This window comes from Pipistrellus kuhlii, unplaced genomic scaffold (genome assembly GCF_014108245.1).
Source record: "Pipistrellus kuhlii isolate mPipKuh1 unplaced genomic scaffold, mPipKuh1.p scaffold_m20_p_2, whole genome shotgun sequence".
Classification (NCBI taxonomy): Eukaryota; Metazoa; Chordata; class Mammalia; order Chiroptera; family Vespertilionidae; genus Pipistrellus; species Pipistrellus kuhlii.
In genome coordinates, this window is record NW_023425515.1 from 121,972,505 (window position 1) to 121,994,498 (window position 21,994).

Below are 21,994 nucleotides of genomic sequence, written 5' to 3' on the forward strand. Positions count from 1 at the left end.
TTTAAGGAACTAAACTAACAGGCACTCAAATTAGTGGATTTGGATATTTATGAAGGAGAATTTGGCAGTGTGAACAAAAATTTTTATCCTACGAATGTATCCAGCTAATTATCAAAGTAAATTATAACGTAAGTCCAAAGGTTTTGGTGCAAAGAAATTTGTGTGGAATTGCTTATCATAGTTAATAATTGGATAAAGTTTCAATGCTCAGCATTAGTGGAATGGTTAAATGATAAGAAAATATTATGTCCATTAAAGTCCTAGTAAATGACATGGAAAACTGTTCTTGATGTCATACATTAAGAAAAAAAAAAAAAAAACAAGTTAGAAAATATTATAAAATAGCATTTTTTCTGGCTTTGTTAAAACAAATTTCTATAATATTAAAATTTTCCATTCAGAGAAATAGCACTGGTGGTCTGTAAACCCCCCTCAAGGATTATCAGGAGTTAGTGATTGCTATTTCCCCTATGAACCTGTTAAACTTATAATCAGAAAAATTCCAATAAAAGTTTAAAATATTTTTCCATGGGAAGTTGGAGTTCAGTAGGTACAGAGTGAGTTTTGCAAGTTGTAAAGTTTTGGAATCTGTTGTATAACAATATGAATATACTTAACACTACTGAACTGTATACCTAAACATGGTTAAGATGGTAACTGTATACCTAAACATGGTTAAGATGGTAAATTTTATAGTATGTGGGGTGGTTTTTGTTTTTTTGTTGTTTTTTTTAAACCACAATCACAGCTTTTAAAGAATTGTCCATATCATCGAAATTAAACTTGTGAAGAAGGGGAAAACATGTGTTTAATTTCCACATATGTTGTCTAACTGGAGGGAGGAAGCAGAAACACAGCAGGACAGACTGTGGAGCTGGACTTGGCTGTCCTTGTTGGCTTGATATTGCGCTTTAACTCACCCGCATGTGGAGGTGACAGCGTGGAGCATTTGCCTGTTTGTGCTTCTGTCAGTCCCAGGCATGAACCGGTACTTCCAGCCTTTCTACCAGCCCAACGAGTGCGGCAAAGCCCTGTGCGTGAGGCCGGACGTGATGGAGCTGGACGAGCTCTACGAGTTCCCGGAGTACTCCCGAGACCCCACCATGTACCTGGCCCTGAGGAACCTCATCCTGGCCCTGTGGTACACCAATTGCAAAGTAAGTGCAGGGCATGGGAGCGCTCGGCACGCGACAGGGACTTCCCGTGAAAGAGAGGAGCCACGCGGCCCATGGACAGAGCCTTTCCACCAGGGTTCCCCTACCTCAGCAGCGTTGGAAGTTTTGGGAGGAGAGCCTTTGTGTGAGGGGTTGTCCTGTGCATTATAGTGTGTTTAGTTGCATCCTTGGCCTCTTTGCCTTCTAGATGACAGAGCACTCCCAATTGTGACAACCTGCCAATGGGGACAAAGTCTTTCCTCCCTGAGAACCGCCACTTTAGATTGTGTGTTATTGGAGTCTTAACTCTCTAGTGAGTGAGTGTGAGGTGCAAAGTTTGGTTCAAACAGTTCTGATGGTTATGCCAGGAGAAAAGGTGAAAGAAACACGAAAGACTGGATTAAAGCGCTGAGGGCAGGATTCATATTCACCTTGTTATCTTCAAACAACCTTTGCTCTCTGTTGGGACTGAATAAATGTTAGGGGCTTTATACATACAGTACCAGCCTTGAAAGGGGTGGAGATAAATTTTCGGTGTGTGTGGTATGTGTGGTGGAAATACAGGTTTTAAAAAAAAAAATCAAGCCTTTCTGACCTCAGTGTTTTTCTGACTTATTAATTTCTTCTGCAATTATCAAGTGGCTTCTCAGTGCTGATCATTTTGGAAAGCCACCAAGAACGATATGCCAGCTCCACCCTAGTATTTCACTGGATTAGACTCCAGTATGAGGTGACCTGATTTAGTAATGGGTGTTAACGCCACTTATACAAATTATACCCTGGTGAGTAGACTGGGCAAGGTAGAAGAATTAATTATTCATTTCATCCCCAACAGGTTTGATACAGATGCTCAATAAATATTTGCTGAACTGAATAAAATTGTGCTCAGAATTTCCTGTGAATAATTATAAAGATACACTTTTTAGAAACAGCATCAGATTAATTTTTCTTCATATTAAAAAATTTTGAATTTTAACTTATACTGGGGATGAGTCATACAGAAAAAACCCTTGAACTTGTCAGCCTGGATCCATTAAAAAATTTAAAATGTATTTTTATTGATTTCAGAGAGGGAGAGAGGGATAGAAACATCAACGATGAGAGAGCATCATTGATCGGCTGCCTCCTGCATGCTCCACACTGGGGATGGAGCCCACAACCTGGGCATGTGCCCTGATAGAAAATTGAACTGAGACCTCCTGGTTCATAGGTCAGTGCTCAATTACCAAGCCATGCTGGCTGGGCCCATTTTCATTTTAATGAGAAGAGTGTTTACAGTGGCCTTTGTTACATGGTTTATATATTGTATATATTTAATACTCCAGTGGTAAAACACAAATATTTGCAATGGAAGAATCAAAGACTTTGAAAGGATTGTTTTTAAATTTCATAAATACAAACAGTTTGTCTTCTGAAGTAATGAAGGCCAATGTTGTGTTATTTTTGACTCCTTCAAGTGTGTAGTTATCTTCCTGTATTTCAGGTTCTGGTGGAGCTGGGGGCTGGGGACAAGTAAGAGAGAGGCCAGGGGTAGGGACCCCCACGCCCACCTCCAGTGCCCGTTCTAGCTTCACACCCGGCCCAGGCCGCATTACTCTGGGATCTTTGAAGTGGATCAAGGCCTTGCCAAAGCTGGGCCAAGTGGAGAAAGGCAGTGATATCTTTTTTTTTTTTTTTTTTTCCAAGTTCCTCCATCAGCCCCCCCTCATCCATGATAAAAATCCAACTTTTCCTGCTGCCAGTGCACAGAGCAGCCTGGGTTTCAACAGTGGCCTTTGTTGCATTGTTTATTGAGTCAGGAATATATTATTTGTTATGTAGTCTGCCCCCACACTCCCTGTAACTGTCACTCTTAGCAAAGGGAAACTTATGTGATAAGATACAATTTGTGGTATCTGCCTTTTGTCCCTTCACCAGGCAAGCCTCCCTTTGATCTTATTTCTTCATGATAAATAATGAACTTGAATGACTTTGAGTTTCTTTTTTTTTTTTTAATCCTCATCCAAGGAGTGAAGATACTTTTTAGAGAGAATGGAAAGGAGGGTTGGGGGAAAGGGAGAAATATTGATTTGACCCAGACACATCGATTGGTTGCCTCCCACACACTCCCCAACCAGGGGCAGGGATTGGACCAGCAACCCAGTAATGTGCCCTTGATCAGGAATCGAACCTACTACCCTCTGGTGCCCAGACCAATGCTCTATGGACGCACTGAGCCACGCCAGCCAGGACCCTGATAGTTTCTTTTTATTGTGATAAAATACGCACAACATAATATTTACTATTTAAACAATTCTAAAATGTATATTTCAGTGACAGTAAGTACATATGCAATGTTGTTTAGTCATGCCCACTATTTAGTTCCAGAAATTTTTCATTATCCATAGAGGCACCCCACAGTCCATTCCTCCCTTCACCCGGCATTCATCCACTCTCTGTCTCTGGATTTGCCTATACGTGACTTTTTGTATAAATGGAATCTTACAACATGAGGCCTTCTGCAATTAGCTTCTTTACCTAGCATAATGTTTTAAAGGTTATGCCTGTTGTAGCATGGATCAGTACTTCAGTGTTTTTTATGGCTAAGTAATATTCCCTTCTTGGTAGACTACATTTTTCTGTTCAGCTCTTGATGAACATTTTTGTGGCTCTTTGAACAGTGCTACTGTGAACATCTGTTTTCCATTCCTGTGGGTATATACCTGGGAGTATAATTGCTGGGTCATGTGGTAATTCTATGTTTAACTTTTTCAGGAACCAAGAGTTGCTTTTTGTTTATTTGCCTTAACAGTTTGGTTTTATTTTCAAACACAGGAAGCTCTTACTCCTCATAAATGTATTCCACACATCATTGTCCGGGGTCTCGTGCGCATTCGGTGTGTTCAGGAAGTGGAGAGGATCCTTTACTTTATGACGAGGAAAGGTCTCATCAACACAGGAGTTCTCAGCATCGGCACTGACCAGCGTCTTCTTCCTAAAGATTACCACAGTGTAGGTGACCAGCTCTAGCAATAACTCCCCTCGGTCAGGATAAAGGCCAGTACATTGGTGATGATACTATTATAGCAAAAGTCACATTATTGCCATAAAAGTTGTAAAATAAGACTTGCTGGAGTATGTGTTTCTCTGGAGAGGATTCTGTTTCCCTAAACTATAGAAAAGAGGAAGGGATTGCTTAAGAAAAGTACTACAGTATTCTTTAGGAAAATAACTTTCTGCTAAGGGCATCAAAAAAAATGTAGATGAGCCAACATTGCTTGGTAGTTAGTACCTTCGAGAACAACTAAAACAGTACACTGTTTTCATTGCTCTAATTAGATTTTTAAAAATTTATCTTTATTGTTGAAAGTATGACAGATGTCCCTTTTTCCTCCTAAGGATGCCCCTCCCCCCAACCCCCGCAGGCCTTCACCACACTATCGTCTGTGTCCATGGGTAATGCATATATGCATATAAATTCTTTGGTTAATCTATCTCTACCCCCTTCCCTCAGAGATTTGTTTCTTCCATGCTTCTATGACTCTGGATCTATTTTGTTCATCAGTATATTTTTTCCATCAGATTCTACATATGAATTAGATCATGTGATACTTCTTTCTCTGACTGTCTTATTTCACTTAGCATAACATTGTTCCTTTTTTTTTTTTTTTTTTTTTTTTTTTTTTTTTTTTTTTAAGAAATCAGTCGTCGTTATCGGGGCTGGTCCAGCAGGATTAGCAGCTGCTAGGCAACTGCATAACTTTGGAATTAAGGTGAGATTTTTGGCTCATGGAGGTGGAAACAGATGGTTAACTGCTTCTCTGGTCCAGATTTTCTAAGACTTAGAAACCACTTCCTGATTTTAGCAAAGAATGCTGAGTACATCATATCTTTATGTCTTTACACTCGATCCAAGAAAAGATACAAAATTTGAAGTTAGTTTAATAAGAGAAAAGTAGAGGAAGATAGAAATTTCCACAGCTTTAAGGAGTTTTAGGCTCTATTGAGCAACCCAGAAGAGATTTTAAGTTGGGGTTATTGGGAAAAATCCTTTATTCCTGCAATAGTTTGAGACAACAGATAACAGTTTGGAAATTCACTGTTTCTTTTATAAAAGTTTCTGAAATACCCAGTTACATTTTTTAATGCAAATTAAAGGAACCCTGTGAATCTTATATCCTGAGAAACAAAAATCTTTGCTTTTGGGAGCAAGATTGAATTACTTAATCCATTGTTGAGACAGAATTACATGACTTTTGAAGTACTGTACATATTTGAGGTTGCCTGTTTCCCTAAGGTGGGATATTATTTTTCCCTCCTCTGGTATATTGCTTTATTCCAGTTGTTCAAAATTAGCCAAAATAGAAACTAATACAAAAACCATTTGTGCAGTTCAATGTCTAATTTGTATTAGGGTCATTCAAATTAACCTTAGGTTTCTGTGACTTCCTAAATCTGACACATATCTCCCTTTTAAAAACTTATTTTGCAAAGTCTTTGGTTTTCACTTAAACCATATGTGGTAATTAATTTGGTAAAATTGAGTTAGTCTTTTTGCTCTTCTCCATCTTGCGAGAAGAAATGACGACTTCTTTTTTCACAAAATCTTCTCTGATGGAGGTTTCAGGGACAAGAAAAGCTTTTAGTAGCTGTGCCTGAGAGAGGTTTTCTTCTTGTTTGAATGGAGGACCTAAGTCTTGAATTACATTGTGTTGCTGACAAAGTAGAAGTACCTGAGTTGGGTTTATAGGACGCGTGTTTGCATTTGCAAGTATTTTCTTAGAGCTATTACAATATGAGGTTTTTTAATTGATTATTTCAGTGTTAGATGTTGGGGCCAAGGTTTCTTGTTTGCTTTTATTTGGGAAACCTTCAGCTAAACATTAAAGACTCTGGATTGTAATAACTCCCCTGTAAAAGAATGTTCAAAATCTCCTCTTGAACCTAGTTTCTAATAGTGCTTTTTAATTTATGGAATATTATTTAGTAAAAGCTTTACAGTTGCATTTCATGTGCTAGTTCATCAGATCTTATCATTATGGGATTTGAGGGAATAATTTGAAAATTTCACAAACAGACCGACCACTCACCCACTCGTCATTAGAATCTGTGTTACAGCCACTTGGGCTTCTGTTTACACTGCTTTCTCTTCCAAGTCATTTCTCTAGTAATGTAATAAAAAAAATTAACCAAATATGGGACTTACTTATCAATGTATTATTCTACATTGATAGTAGCGCATTTGATAAGACTATTCTATCTTACTTAGCTTCCCCAATTGTTTGTCTCTTTAGGTGACTGTGCTGGAAGCCAAAGACAGAATTGGAGGCCGAGTGTGGGATGATAAATCTTTTAAAGGCATCACAGTGGGAAGAGGAGCCCAGATCGTCAATGGCTGTATTAACAACCCAGTAGCACTCATGTGTGAACAAGTGGGTTTCTTTAAGACTTGTATTGTAGATAAAGAAAAGAAGAAGTTCTCAGTTTGCTTCTGTGTAGTAGTAATGTGTTTTTTAAGTAATAGGTAACAACTCCAGAATGACTTTTTGCCCCTTCATCTTCTCTGAAAATTAAATAAAGTCAGGTATAGTGCTGCCTCCATGAGAAGGTGCTACCAGAGGACTTAGAATATTTTTTTCTTTCTCTAAGATCTTTAATTATATTTGTGTTATTTGCTGGCCACTGGATTAGCTTGTGGTTTTAGGATTGCCAGATTAAACAAATAATAATATAGGATTCCCTATTAAATTCAGATAAATAACAAATATGTATATTTTTAATATATTTTATTGATTTTGTACAGAGAGGATGGGAGAGAGATAGAAAGCTAGAAACATCGATGAGAGAGTCATCGATCAGCTGCCTCTTGCACACCCCCTACTGGGGATGTGCCTGCAACCAAGGTACATGCCCTTGACTGGAATCGAACCTGGGTCCCTTCAGTCCCCAAGCCGACGCTCTATCCATTGAGCCAAACCGGTCTCGGCAAATAACAAATATTTTTTAGTGTAAGTTTGTCTCAGCTGTTACACAGGGTATTTTGCATGCAATATTTGGGACATACTTATACTGATTGATATATATATATATATATATATATATATATATATGTATATATATATATATATATATATATATATATATATAATATTTGGTGTTTATCTGAGAGCTTTCACTGGACATCCTACCTTTTACTGAGCATCCCTGCATAGTTTCTTTGAAGATCTTGTAGGTCCAAGGTTTTTCCTAAAATATTTATTGACAGTAAAATCAATTCTACCCCCTGTGAGTGATTGTGTGTTTGTGTGCTCATTTACTTGAGAGTCCACAGAGGAGGTAGGATGCCAGAGTGAAGAGAGGCGGTGCACAGCTGCAGCAGCAGCAGCAGCACTGATAAACCTTGGCCGACAGGCCGGACAGTGCCTGGCACAGAAGCTGCTGCTGTCCCCCTCGCATTCTCATAAAATGAGGCCTCGTAGACGTCAAGCTATTTTTCCCCACTGCCTGCCTTTGCTGCCATTTTCGGTTAAGCATATTTAGCATTATCTTTGGGAGGTACTAGGCCGTTTTCTCCACGAGAGCTCTGTCTATAATTTCAGCTTAGAATATGTACATATTTTTTCCAGGGAAAATTTTTCACCTTCTTATTCTTATTATTTTGAAGCTTGGCATCAGCATGCATAAATTTGGAGAAAGATGTGACTTAATTCAGGAAGGTGGAAGAATTACTGACCCCACTATTGACAAGCGCATGGATTTTCATTTTAATGCTCTCTTGGATGTTGTCTCTGAGTGGAGGAAGGATAAGACTCAGCTCCAAGATGTCCCTTTAGGAGGTATGGGGAGAACGGTGTTCTGATTGTTCCTCTGAGTCTCATTCTAACCCAGCTTGGTCAGCAGTAGTACCATTTATCCATGAGGTTGATGGTGCAATAAGAATAGTCTTTCAAAGCATTCATTTTGGACAGATGAGTTCCCCCAACTGGTCTGCAGAGGGAGCAGAACTTGCTCAGGGACTGTTAGCTGCCTGTGTGTGCACCCACACAAATCTTACTTGACACAAAAGCTGGTGTTTAAAAAAAAATGATGTGAATGTTTAATTTTCATTTTCCCAGAGGTGCTTCCTTTTAAGCAAGGTGTGGTAAGCCCTATGTGAATAAAGAGTCACCAACATAATGTCCTTTCTAGGTAAGAGTTTCTGTACGCCAGGATTTCCTTTCCGTTTGGGGCGCAGTAGGTTCAGTATATTGTTTAAGAATGCAAGAATGTGTGTTATAATTTAATAATTTCCAAATGCTTTAAAAAAATAAGTCTTTATTGATTTCAGAGAGAGGAAGGGGAAGGGGAGAGACATAGAAACATCAGTGATGAGAATCATTGGTCAGCTGCCTCTCGCCATCCCCTGCTGGGAATCAAGCGTGCAACCCAGGCATGTGCTGTGACTGGGAATCGAACTGTGACCTCCTCGTTCATGGGTTGACACAGCCACTGAGCCATACCAATTGGACTACTTCAAACTCTTTAGGCTTTGGCCCTACATAGACAGTATTTATCACAATTCTTAGAAAATTTGACTGTGTATCATGACTCATTTCCATGAAGGTACTAGCTGAGATTTTACTCTATTGCTTCTTAAGTTGGTATTTACTTAATCTACAGTTTTATGACCTAGTGAATTCATGTGTCATTTTTGGAAGCAATTCGGAGTTTCTTAAAGTTTGAACATTTGAACTCAGTTTTTAGAATTTGTTTTTCTGCTTTTTTAAAAATATTTTTATTTATTGTTGAAAGCATTTAGACTGTTAATTTGCTTCAACTGTATGTTTCTTTGTGAGGATTTTTAGTTCCTCACTATGGTATTGGTCTCTGTTTGGGGTAACTTCTCAGAAGCAGGGCAGGCTGTCTCCTGTTGTTTAACCGCCCTCCCCTGAGACTGACCTGCACTTTGATCACCTAGGTGAGTGCTGATAGACCATAACAGAATGTTTTCAGAAACTTACTGGGATCAACAGGGGCCGTTTTATTTTATGCCGTAGTGACCAGACTAAATGGCGAGTGGTTGAATTTTCTGGGATTGAGGATAGTTATGAGGCTGACTTTCAGGGAGTTCTCAGGATTTGGTATTGGTTTTCACATGTGAGGTGGTCGCTGGACGGCATTTTCTTTAGACTTCTTTCAGTGTCAGCAAGTAAAAATGTAATAATGTAGCTTTGTGTTGGCCTTACTTAAAATAAGGGAGGGTTAGCAATACTTACTGTGTAAGTAGTTGTTTTATAATATATTTTTTGAAAAGCTTTAATAATGCACACATCACTATATAAGGTTAATTATATCCTGCTAGTAGCATCTCAGCTTAGATCTTTATTAGCACTTAGCTGAAAAAAAATCTTACCTTTATAAAAGAGTAATATGTAAATTGACCACACACCTACAAGCCACACCCACCAGCCATGCCCACTCCATTACACCTACAAGCCATGACCACTAGCTATGCCCACCAGCCAATCAGAGCGAGTATGCAAATTAACCCCAACCGAGATAGCTGTGGCCACAGAGAGCAGGAGGGAGGCTTGGGTTTCCCAGGCAATGGAAGAAGCCAAGCTTTCTGCCTGCCCTAGCCAGCCTAAGCCTCTACTCAAGGCTATAAAGTTTCAATTATAGAAGGTAAACAAATCCAAACAGAAATGGTGGCAGCCACTGAGTAAGCAAAAGGCTTGGCTCCGCTCCAGGCCACAAAGTTTCAATTGTAGAAGGTAAATAAATTCCAGATACCAGGGCCTCCACTTGGGTTGCCTGGGCGTGTGGCTGGCCTGCAAACCACCACAGGCCCCTCACCCAGGCCGCCTTATGCTCCAAGGGAATCCCCACCCATCAGGGCAAACCAGCTGGCCCCCACCCATGCTATCTAATAAAAGAGTAATATGCAGATTGACCATCACTCCAATACATAAGATGGTTGCCCCCATGTGGACAAAGATCCTGCCCCCATGTGGACACAGATGGCCACCACAAGATGCCCAGAAGAGGAGGGCAATTGGGAGGGACCAGGCCTGCAAGGGAGGGCAGTTGGGGGTGATCAACCCTGCAGGGGAAGGCAGTTAGAGGTGACCAGGCTGGCAGAGGAGGGAAGTTGGGGGCAAACAGGCTGGCAGGGGAGCACCTAGACATCAATCAGGCTGGCAGGGGAGTGGTTAGGGGTGATCAGGCTGGCAGGCAGAAGCAGTTAGGGGCAATAAGAATGGCAGTTAGGCAAGCAGTTGGGAGTCAGCAGTTCTGGATTGTGAGAGGGATGTCTGACTGCCCGTTTAAGCCTGATCCCCACCGGGAAGATGGGCCTAAAGGGGCAGTTGGACATACCTCGAGGGGTCCCAGATTGGAGAGGGTGCAGACTGGGCTGAAGGACACCTCCCCCCCCCCCCCCCCCCCCCGCACGAATTTTGTGCACCGGGCCTCTAGTGTATATATATATAAATATTAGGAAGTTAGTTAATTTCACAAAGCATGTTACTAAAGCTTTTAGATAGTATTTACATAAAAGTTGCGTTTAGACTTTTCTCAACCTATTTATACTTAATTTTTATATTTTCTAACAATCTTGGTTCTTGGCCTCTACAACACCTAAGGAAAATAGAAACAACAGGAGGCAGAAATGGGATTGCTACAGATGGTTCTGAAAGTGATTTTTTTTAAAAAAGCACCTGGTGGTCTATGGCCAACAGCCTGGCCCAAATCCAGAGGTGCCGTGGCATCCCCATGTCACAGTCCAGTGGGAGAACGGAAATTTTGAATGAGAATCTTGAGTTGTCTAGAAAACAAAAAAGTCGACTGGCACTCAGTTCTGTCGCTAGTCAAGCAAGTTCGCAGTGCTCCATAGAAGCTGTGTGTCTACAGTGTGTGCTTTGCATGGTCATCTCCTCAGGAAGGGGATGGAGAAGTGACCGGGCCTAAGATTCTTACAATTTGTCAGTCGTGAGTCTCTCCCACCCCCCCCCAGAGAGGAGTCCTCAAGACGGAATGGCTTCACAGTGCTGTGTGTGTGTGTGTGTAGTTGTAAGTTCCAGTTGAGTGGGATAGTTAAGTGCCTGGGGTTAGATAAGACGCGATTTCTGAGCGTGCAGAGTCCCTGCCGCTGGCCTGGGAGCGGGTGGGATAGGGGGCTGTGGTGAGGGGTGCAGTCCAGGCCCCGCAGGGCCAGGAAGAGATTCTGTAGCAGAGCCTGTGAGTGGGCAGGTGGTGGTGCTGAGTTTGGAAAGGCTAAAAACGTGCTGGCACAGTCTGGCTGTGGGTTTTGGGTTTATTACACAGGCAGCGAGGACCAGTAATTAAAGGTGCTGAGGCAGAGGGCTGATGTGATGGCAGTTCATGGTGAAGTATTGTTACTGCGGAGAGAACCTAGCCAATGGCCAGTGCATCACACATCCTCCAGCTGAGGCGAGATGTTGTAAAAACTCGATTTGAAGGTGATGGCAGTGTGACCAGAAGGCTTGGGCATCCTCTCTGAGTGTCTGTCCTGCCATGCTTTTCTGTATCTTGGGCAAAAGAAGAAACCACTTCTCAGCTGAGCAGAAATGAGACGTGGTTGGAGATACAGAACCTACATAGCTTTGTTCCCGGATAAGATGCACTTTTCCTTCCCGAGAGAAGCCAACCTCATCCAGACGTCCTTTCCCTGCGTTGGCTCAGAAAAGGGCTTCCGAAGTTTTGGGTTTTGTGGGTTGAAGGAGGTTGAGAGCAAAAGGTAAGGCGTTAGAGAACGCTGCTGAAGCTGCTTTCTCCGCTTTGGCCCACCCCCGTTTCAGAGAAGATCGAGGAGATCTACAAAGCTTTCATCAAGGAGTCCGGCATCCACTTCAGCGAGCTGGAGGAGCAGGTGCTGCAGTTCCACCTCAGCAACCTGGAGTACGCCTGTGGCAGCAACCTCCACCAGGTGGGCTGGCCCCGTGCGCGCCTCGGGGTGCTTGTTTTGTGTGTACTTTATGTCATCTCAGTATCGAGCCTGGGCTGCTTTGGATAAACAGGAAACAGTGGTTTTGCTGCAACAGTCAAGATATATTTTCTTTTAAAAAGTTCGAAAACCATGATTTCAGAACATATTAATGACCTCACAGTGGTTTTGGGGGGCAAAAATTTTTTTTCTCTCCAATAATGCCTGTGAAGAAGCTCAGTGTGGAACCCTAACGCAGGGGGTTGCTGGGCTGAAGTGGGGAGGGCCTGTGCGTTCGCCCCTCCTCCCGTGTTCAGTGAGGCCTCTGGGGCGTTCTGTGGAACCCTGCGTGGTCTGAAAACACTGCTCCCAAAAGACCCAGAAAGAGTGTCCTTGCAGTGATGGTCTGTTTATTTTGCTAAAATAAATTTAAACTTGCCTAATTTATTTAACTAACCGTGATTTTGACACTTAAATATTCTATATTTTGAATAGTGACTCCACGGATGGCCCCTGACCGAATTGTCCTCTTTGGGACCTCTTCATGTTCATTTGATTCTTCGTGGTGATTGGAATAGCACTGTTTTCCAAAATCATGCTGCATTTCAACCTCTGTAGAGTTTCCATGTTGAAGACCTATAGTTGGTATATTTTTATATGGAGTTGATCAAATGCAGTTTAGTCTCATAGAATTCCCCTTTTCTGGGGTTGTTTGATTTTATTTTTAATGAGGAGTGGTACCCACACCCAAATCATGTCTATCTTTTGTAGCTTTTCTGTGCACTGGTGAGCAGTTTCCTTCCTCAACAGGGGATTCACCTGGGTTGGCCTTTGTGTCCCCTCCCTCCAATCGTGTTTTTGCCCTATTCACGACAGCCCTGCCCTCCTATCTCAGGTGGCTTTTCTCATCTTGGAGTTCTTTCTTGTCCCTTCCATGCAGCCTCAAGAGGAGGTGGGAACCCCTCTTCTGTTCCCAGCCTCTCCTATTGTTTCCCAGGTGTCTGCTCGCTCCTGGGACCACAACGAGTTCTTTGCCCAGTTTGCTGGTGACCATACTCTCCTAACTCCTGGCTATTCTGTCATCATTGAAAAACTGGCTGAAGGACTAGATATTCGGCTCAAATCTCCAGTGAGTACGACAGCTCTGGCTTGGCCTTAGTCATGGAGGATGTGAAGTTTGGGGCATGTGGTTGACACAGGAGACAGGGACTTGCAGTGACTGTCAGTCGGTGCCTCCACGTATTTCTGGGATACGCTCCTAGTACCGTCCATGTCAGTTGTGTAGTTGCTACTGTTTGGGAACAATAGTAGCGCAGATGCATTTTCATTAATAATAAAGTGTCCAAGTTGCTTACTACATTCCTGACCCAAAGCAGTTATTTTCACTTTAAAGCTTTCCTTTTAAATCTTTGCCCCTGTGCATGTGTATTACACATTGTCATAAAGGCAAATACTACACTACATTATAAAGGTTTGACACATTTTGACATAGTGTTTATGAATTTTAATGGCTGAGCGGTAGTTCCCTGAAATAGGCTGTCACTGTTGTTTCGATCTCTGAATGCCAGGAAATGATTTCCCATTGCCTCGGAGACAAACTCACATACTACGAGAACTGGGAAGGGTCCTGGGTCATGTGGTTCCATGATGCTTTTCTGTTTTGCTCGAGCAGGTACAGAAGGTTGATTATTCTGGAGATGAAGTACAAGTTACCACGACAGATGGGACAGCATACACAGCACAGAAGGTAAGTGCTAGAATCTTTCTAGGTGTTTCAGGGGCTTGGCAGTAAGGGGAAGATGTCTTTTCTACCAAGAAGTTGGCCTTTGGCAACCTGCCTGGAGCCTTGTTTGATTTCTGAAGAGTTTTGTATGTCCATGTAATTGTGTGGTGAATATGCAAATCTGATTTAACTAATCTAACACAATACAGATTCATGCAGATAGAATTCTGATTAGTGTTTCTTAAACTGGGTTCTGTGGTACAACAGTACTGGTAATTGCACAAGAAAAATAAGTTCTTTGGCCACATAAGTTTGGAAAGTATTGTCTGCTACAGTTCAGTTTTAGGGCTAAAAAGCATATTAAAGATTCTGAAAGGTCCTGCATTCAAAAAAACCTATTTTACTTTAATTCAGTGTTTTCCAGGTTGGTAGGGCTTTTTATTGTTCTTTGTTTTATCATGGAACCATTTTTTCAAAATCAAGAAGGATCTGTGTTTTCATTTTGAAACTGCAGTTGTACTTCTATACTGTGTTTCCCCGAAAATAAGACATCCCTTGAAAATAAGACCTAGCGCAACTTTGGGAGAAAAAAATTAATACAAGACACTGTCTTATTTTCGGGGAAACGGTATTATTTGAATTCTTTGTAAACCACTTATGTAGGTGGACAGTGTAAAATGCTGTAATGTAATATGTGAAATCACAGAGATTTCTGTAGTGTTGGAGAACAAAGTGCTTACTTGGAGTGGAGGATGACTAATAAACTCATAAGTGTACTTAAACTTAGTTATGTCTGAAATGATTACCAAAAAGTACAATTGATAGACTATCACCTAGCTATGTTTTATACCTTTCAATTATCTAAAAGTATTTTTACAATCCTTGATAGTCACATACAAATAAAGGATTGCATGTTAAATGGAAGGACGAGGTCTGAGTCCAGGGGATGGGTTCCTGCCTTTACCCAGCTGGGTAGTTAGCAGTGGTGCTACAGACTTGGGACTGAGAGTGGTTTTCAGTCCTGGCTGCACACTGGAATCACCTGAAAGGTGCTTGAAAAGAAAGGCTGCGAGGGCCGGCTGGCGTGGTTCAGTGGTTGAGCATCGACCTATAAATCAGGAGGTCAGGGTTTGATCCCCAGTAGGGGGCAGCCTATCAGTGATTCTCTCTCATTATTGATGTTTATATCTCTCCCTTCCTCTCTGAAATCAATAAAAATATGTTTGTGGTTTTTTGTTTTTTTAAAGAAAAGCTGCAAAACCTGACCCTGCAGGGACTTTCACTGAAATGGTCTGGTCGTGTTTGTAATGCTCCCTAAGTGATTATAACATGCAGCCAGAGTGGAGCACCCTTGGCCACAGTGTTCGTATCTGTGAGCCCAGAGAGAATCGGGCTAATCTATCAAGTTCTACCTAGTGGTAATTAAAAAAAAATAAAATAAAAATCCTCTTCTTTAAAATTGCAAGTCAGCCAATACTTCAACCTTTGGTATTTTGTAACTTGGCCTTTTGGCATCTAGGATTACATGCTAGTTAGACTCGCCCTGCTGGGCCCCCTCTGCTGGCCCTGATCAGGCATGCTAGCTCGGCTTTCTTTGTGTTCTGGCTCTCCAGGGATATGAGGGCATAGCTTCAGCCTGCCTTTCAAAGCCTGCCCTGAAGGTTGAAAGCAAATATTTATGGTTGTCAGCACACATCACATGGTTTGAATGGGAAGTTTTCCCAGTTTATAAGTGAAAGATTTCCCACCCAACAGGATGCACGGATAAAACATTTGACAAACTGTAATTCAATCTAGGCTGCTTCTACTGATAATCTAGCTTTATTCATTACCAGGGTCTGTTCATATCTTGTGCCTATTAATTAACACACATTTTTGTGCTTTGAAAGCTTTTTTGTTAAGAAAGCCTCTAGACCTTATATTCTTGTAGTTTTATTTATATATCCAAAATCCCAGGGAGAACTCTGAATTTCCTGTGATCATGGAGTTTGGAGTTCAAGCCAAATATACTAAATCTTTGATGAAGGCCACGGTAGATATAGTGCTTGGCATTCAGCTTCATTCCACTCCCATCTCCTGTTATCTTGCACTGTAGATGATGGAAAGTCAGCGAGTGGCATGCATACACACACACACACACACACACACACACACACACACACACACACACAGAGTTTCCCAGATTCCTTTGCAGCTGAGGCTCTCAATAAGAAATGGTTTGGTCATACAAATGCACCTGTATGATTTGGAAGGTATAGTCTGGCTTTTACTTCACTTCCGTAAGTCATTAGAGACCCTGCAATAAATTGCTTTCTTTTTTTTAAAAAAATGTCATGTGGTTTTACATGATTATAATAATCTCTAGTGTTTGTGAGTGCTTTATCATTTATGAAGCATATGGATGTATATTGTAAGGGTTTTTGTTTGAAGCATGACCCCAGTCTGTTGAGGTTAGGAGGGCAGGTATTAGCTTGGCCACACTTTAGAAATGTCAGGAATGATACCCTAGTCGAGTTCTCCTCATTCTACATTAGGCACATTTCTTCTTACAGCACTGCTTTTCAGGGTTGGGATCTGTTGACTGTTCTGAGCCTGGGGTTATTGTAAATCGTCAAGTCCTTTCCGCAAGTTCCTCCACGTGGGTCCACGTCTGCTCAGCCACGCACCCTGTGTGGTGACAACCCACGAGTGTACATGGCAGCCCTTGGGCTTATGAGTGTAACAGCCTGGGATGTTGACTAGCTGATGCCTGGCAGTAGAGAGGAATGTTCTGATTTTCCTTGGAGAGTTATAGGGGCATGAGGTCCAGTTGCTACTTGCGTTTTAACTGTTAATTATTCCTCACAGGCGTTAGTCACTGTCCCACTGGCTTTACTGCAGAAAGGCGCCCTTCAGTTTAATCCACCGCTGTCCGACAAGAAGATGAAGGCCATCAACAGCTTAGGAGCAGGCATCATTGAAAAGGTGATTAGTTAAGTGTAATCCTAAACCAGAACCACAGAGATTAATGCCAGATGACAGGAGTTCCTTAGATTCTGGTATTGAGAAGTAGTGGGTAATTTTTGTGTCCCAGTAAAATTTGAAGCTTTCCTTTTCATTTGAGTAATTGTTCCTGCAGAATACAGAAGGACATTATGAAAAGACTGGAGTCTTGGTGCATGAAATTCGTGCACAGAGGTTGTGTCCCTCAGTCCAGCCAGCACCCTCTCCAATCTGGGACATGCCTCTTACAATCCAGGACTGCTGGCTCCCAACTGCACGCCTGCCTGCCTACCTGATTGCCCCTAACTGCTTCTGCCTGCCAGCCTGATCACCCCCTAACCACTCCCCTGCCGACCTGATGGACACCTAACTGCCCTGCTACTGGCCCGATTGCCCCTAACTGCTCTCCCTGCCAACCTAGTCGCCCCTAACTGTTCTGCCCTGGTGGCCTGGTTCCCCCCAACTGCCTTCCCCTGCAGGCCTGGTCATCTCCAACTTCCCTCCCCTGCAGGCCAGAGTCCCCCCACCCCCAACTGACCTTCCCTGCAGGCCTGGTCCCTCCTAACAACCCTTCCCTGTTGGCCTGATCACCCACCACTACCCTCCCCTGCCAGCCATCTTGTGGTGGCCATCTTGTGTCCACATGGGGGCTGCCATCTTTGACCATATTGGGGCAGCCATCTTGTTTACTGGAGTGATGGTCAATTTGAATGTTACTCTTTTATTAGATAGGATAAGGAGAGCTAGCTGAGGTTTGTGAATTTTAACCTCAGGAGGATGAATCTTGTTATTCATAATTCGAACTTGGTATATAAGTAAATACTTTTTTTCTGCTTTCCCACATTTGCCCTCCATTAATTAGCCCCAAAGAGGAGAATGTTTTTTCCTCTCTGCCTTTAAAATCTCTTTCAATGGAATCTGCCAGTGCTGCAGCAGGTATTGCAGACCTATACCTATGAGGAGTCAGAATGTATTTTATGGACATGTCTCGGGGTGCTTTGCATTTTAGTTTTGCCTAGAGGCTGTCAGTGAGGGGCATAAAAGGCCAGATGCTCATGGAGAGAAGAAAGGGGGTGGGAGAATGTAAGGGAGTAGTGAGGGTTTTTTGAATGTAGTGCTAGTTACGAGCCATAGGTTACTTCTTAGAGATCGCTGTATTTTTGATTCAAGAAACTCTTAGCCATCTTCCTCTTGCTCACTTTCCAGATTGCCTTGCAATTTCCTTATCGATTTTGGGACAGTAAAGTTCAAGGAGCGGACTTTTTCGGGCATGTTCCTCCTAGTGCCAGCAAGCGAGGGCTCTTTGCTGTGTTCTATGACATGGACCCCCAGGTAAAGTTATTGGTGAAGTATGGTTTGAACTCCCTTATCACAGTTTAAAATCTGCTGTGGTAATTATTTACATATCAAGCTCGGAAACTAATGACATTATGGACACTCTGGATATTTGTTTATATTCTGGGAGGATCCTTGGACTGGGATGTTTTCCTGTAGGAGAGGCGCCCCAATATCTGCCATATTTTCTCGAAGTACTAATGTTCCTGCCTGGGAAATGAGTTAGTCACTTGTGGAAACTGTTACTTCAGGCTGATGGGGGAATCCTCAGGGAGAGGCCACAGCAGCACAGCAATGAGTGGTGCTTGGAGAGCACTCTCCACTGGTCCCCCAGTGGGGCTGTGAAGGGCGAGATGTGATTGGCCCGGGTGAAGGCAGGTCTCCATGCCAGTAGATATGATTGGTGGGCATCAAAAAGGGGAGGGCATACTCACCACTTGAAATGTATGGCAGTGCTGACATCAGGCAAAAGAATCCCAGTTGTTTCTTTTCTGTCTCCATTGCAAGAAACATCTTAAAAGGTTTCACATCAGAGCCCAGGGCAATTTTCTTTACCATTTGAGAGAGTTCTTTCCATTTTTTATCCATAGCCTTTCCTACACAACCTTGTAACACTTGTAAAACAAGTTCGTATAAGGGAAAAGCCAAGAGAACCCTGAATTTGATACTTATGCTGCTGCTTGAGTCTCTTCAGCAGGGAACAATAACAAAATGCGTAGGTGAACAACGAGTGCTTGTGAGGAAAACAGATTGTCCCCTTTATAGGGGCCAGTAGGAAATAATGAAATTTTATTGGTGAGAGTGACGCCATTTCTTTAGAACTGAACATTTTACCAAAGCAGAAGGTGTAAACTGTTTTTCCCTTTCGTGCGTCCAGAAGAATCACAGCGTGCTGATGTCGGTGATTGCTGGGGAGGCGGTGGCCTCCCTGCGGAGCCTGGACGACAAGCAGGTTCTGCAGCAGTGCATGGCCACGCTCCGGGAGCTGTTCAAGGAGCAGGTCAGAGACCCCTGCCCTGCAGCGCGGTGGAGCCAGAGCAAGCCGTCGCTGCCAGGCGAAAGGAATCAAGGCCATGGGCCCCGTTATTCTCTCTTCCGATATTCAACTGTCCACCCAAGTTCTCCTGCATTAGCGTGTTTGGGCTGCCATAACAGAATACCATGGCCTGGGTGGTTTGATCATGGAGGTTTGTTTTCTGACCATTCTGGAAGCTAGAAGTCCAGAACCAGGGTGTTGTCATGTTTGGTTGCCTTGAGGCTTCTCTCTGTGGCTGACAGGTGCTGCTTTCTTGCTGTGACCTCTCATGGCTGCCTCTCTGTGTTCTCTTAAGAACAGTAATCATGTTGGACTAAGGCCCACCCCAACGACCCCATTTTAATGTCTCATTACATCATTAAAGGCTCTTTCTCAAATTTAGTCACATTATCAAGTAGTGGGGATTAGGGCTTCAATATAAGGATTTTAGCAGACACAAATGTAGCTCATAACAGTACACAATCCTTCTTACACTATTATCTTCCTTCCCTTTCCCTCACATCATGCACACCCCCTTTCTTTCCTAAGGATGTAAAAGGCTCAGGATTTCCCGTAGAGTCTGCATTTACCCAAACCCCAGTAGTCTTTGGCAACAACTTCCCTTTTAAAGGGACATTGTCCGAAATTTTCTCGTACCCCACATGTGTAGCCAGTCTCTTTTCCGTCTTCTCTCAAAGGAGATGGGATACTTTTTTATTTGCCAACTTACTAAATCTCACAGTCTCAGGAGATTTATAAATGGTGTGGCTTGTATCTTTTTCATTTAAAGGAACAGAAGTCAAAAGAAGTGAAATGACTCAGAAGTTACATAAATTAGGGAGAGGCACGAGGGGTGTTAACTTATGCATGATGTGATTGTATTTCACTGTAGTCTCTAGCTATGTGTCTTTGTCCAAAATTTGTTTTCAAATTATTCAGATCTAAGGATATAGTTTCTATATAAATCTTTTTGATGGTGGTGGTTGTCAGAAGTCAGCCTATAAAACGATTTAAAACTTCGTGTGAAACAGATCCTAGGATAGCCTTCTGTGGGGGAGCCTGTTGAGAATTTCACCTTCAGGCCCTAGAGCTCCAGTCTTCCCTTTCCGGCTCTGGGCCAGAGACCCCTTTCTGTTTTTTAAATATATTTTATTGATTTTTTTACAGAGAGGAAGGAAGAGGGATAGAGAGCCAGAAACATCGATGAGAGAGAAACATTGACCAGCTGCCTCCTGCACTTCCCCCACTGGGGATGTGCCCGCAACCAAGGTACATGCCCTTGACTGGAATCGAACCTGGGACCTTTCAGTCCGCAGGCCGACGCTCTATCCACTGAGCCAAACCGGTTTCGGCCCTTTCTTTCTCTGTAGCACAGGCCAGGCGGTGGGAAGGGAATGCCCAAACGCTTAGCCAGTGGTGATGGCCCAGGTAGGTGGGGGAGAACGTGTGTTTGGCAGAAGGATAAAGTGAAAAATGAGGAGATGCAATTGGGGGTAGGTTGCAGAGCTGGGGCAAGAGGTAGAGAATAGTGCACAGATACGGGGAGAGTCATACTGGGGTCAGAGGAACATACTGAGAGTGGCTGTTTCAGAATGGCTACAAGGAGCTCAACTTCTAACGGGAAGGAAGACTGAATGTTTGTTCTTGTGTTGCATCATGTCCATCTCCCTTCTTGATCCCATTTTATGATTGCTTCACATCAATACAGGAAGTCCCAGATCCCACAAAGTATTTTGTCACTCGGTGGAGCACAGACCCCTGGATCCAAATGGCATACAGTTTTGTGAAGACAGGTGGGAGCGGCGAAGCCTACGACATCATTGCTGAAGAAATACAAGGAACCCTCTTCTTTGCTGGCGAGGTGTGTATCATGATCCTGAACCCAAGTACTTTTATTTTGACTACTTTAATTAAAGTGATATATGTCCAGAGTTTAAAACCTGTGTCAAATACTGTTAAGACTTATGATGACAAACAACAGATGTCCTCTTAAAATCCTAGAGCAGTTTTTAACTCTTTCTGTTATATCTTCTGGAATTAACTTTATGTTTTAAAATATTTATATTGTCTTCTGATTTAACAAATTAGACAGTATCTACTGACTTTCTATCAGGTTAAAGATTTAGCCCATTTACTCACTTTACAACATTGTTATTTCACAATGAAGTTGCTGTCAGTGTTTATGTGATATGACTAGGTAAATGTTGCTTACTGCCAAGCCAGGGTGTTCATTGATTCCATTCTTACGTAGTCATAATAAGGCCCCCACCCCCTTTTTTCCCCCACTAGCTTATTTCTTTTTTTTTTTAACTTTAAAAATTTTTTAATTTTTCAATTATGGTTGACATACAATATACACTGAGTGGCCAGATTATTATGATCTCTGAATGCATAATAATCTGGCCACTTAGTGTATATATATTATCTAATAAAAGAGTAATATGCATATTGACTGTCACTCCAACACACAAGGTGGCTGCTCCCATGTGGACACAAGATGGCCACCACAAGATGGCCAACAGGGGAGGGCAGTTGGTAGGGACCTGGCCTGCAAGGGAGGGAGCTTGTTGGCAATTAGGCCAGCAGGGGAGGGCAGTTGGGAGGGACCATGTCTGCAAGGGAGGGCAGTTGGGGGCAAGCAAGCCTGCAGGGGAGGGCAGTTAGGGGCAATCAGGCTGGCAGGGGAGCAGTTAGACATCAGTCAGGCTGGCAAGGGAGTGGTTAGGGGGTGATCAGGCTGGCAGGCAGAAGCAATTAGAGACAATCAGGAAAGCAGGCAGGTGAGCATTTGGGAGCCAGCAGTCCTGGATTGTGAGAGGGATGTCCCAGATTGGAGTGGGTGCAGGCTGGACTGAGGATGAATCCCCCCCGCCGCACGAATT

At 42.7% G+C, this 21,994-nt stretch overlaps 1 protein-coding gene across 8 annotated transcripts in view; it reads left to right on the top strand.

Annotated features, from left to right (window-relative positions):
* Nucleotides 1-21,994, top strand: part of KDM1B (lysine demethylase 1B) — a 50,260-nt gene that overhangs the window by 21,089 nt on the left and 7,177 nt on the right. For 2 of the 8 annotated variants that reach the window (XM_045584307.1, XM_036448519.2), the window contains 12 exons: nt 973-1,157; nt 3,969-4,145; nt 4,832-4,906; nt 6,428-6,565; nt 7,798-7,969; nt 11,933-12,060; nt 13,055-13,186; nt 13,730-13,804; nt 16,628-16,744; nt 17,969-18,094; nt 18,975-19,097; nt 20,821-20,973. In XM_045584307.1, coding sequence (XP_045440263.1) covers nt 973-1,157; nt 3,969-4,145; nt 4,832-4,906; nt 6,428-6,565; nt 7,798-7,969; nt 11,933-12,060; nt 13,055-13,186; nt 13,730-13,804; nt 16,628-16,744; nt 17,969-18,094; nt 18,975-19,097; nt 20,821-20,973 — 1,601 coding nt within the window. The remainder of the gene's footprint in view (nt 1-972; nt 1,158-3,968; nt 4,146-4,831; nt 4,907-6,427; nt 6,566-7,797; nt 7,970-11,932; nt 12,061-13,054; nt 13,187-13,729; nt 13,805-16,627; nt 16,745-17,968; nt 18,095-18,974; nt 19,098-20,820; nt 20,974-21,994) is intronic. The other 6 variants (XM_045584310.1, XM_045584309.1, XM_045584308.1 and 3 more) reach the window with 6 other exon arrangements.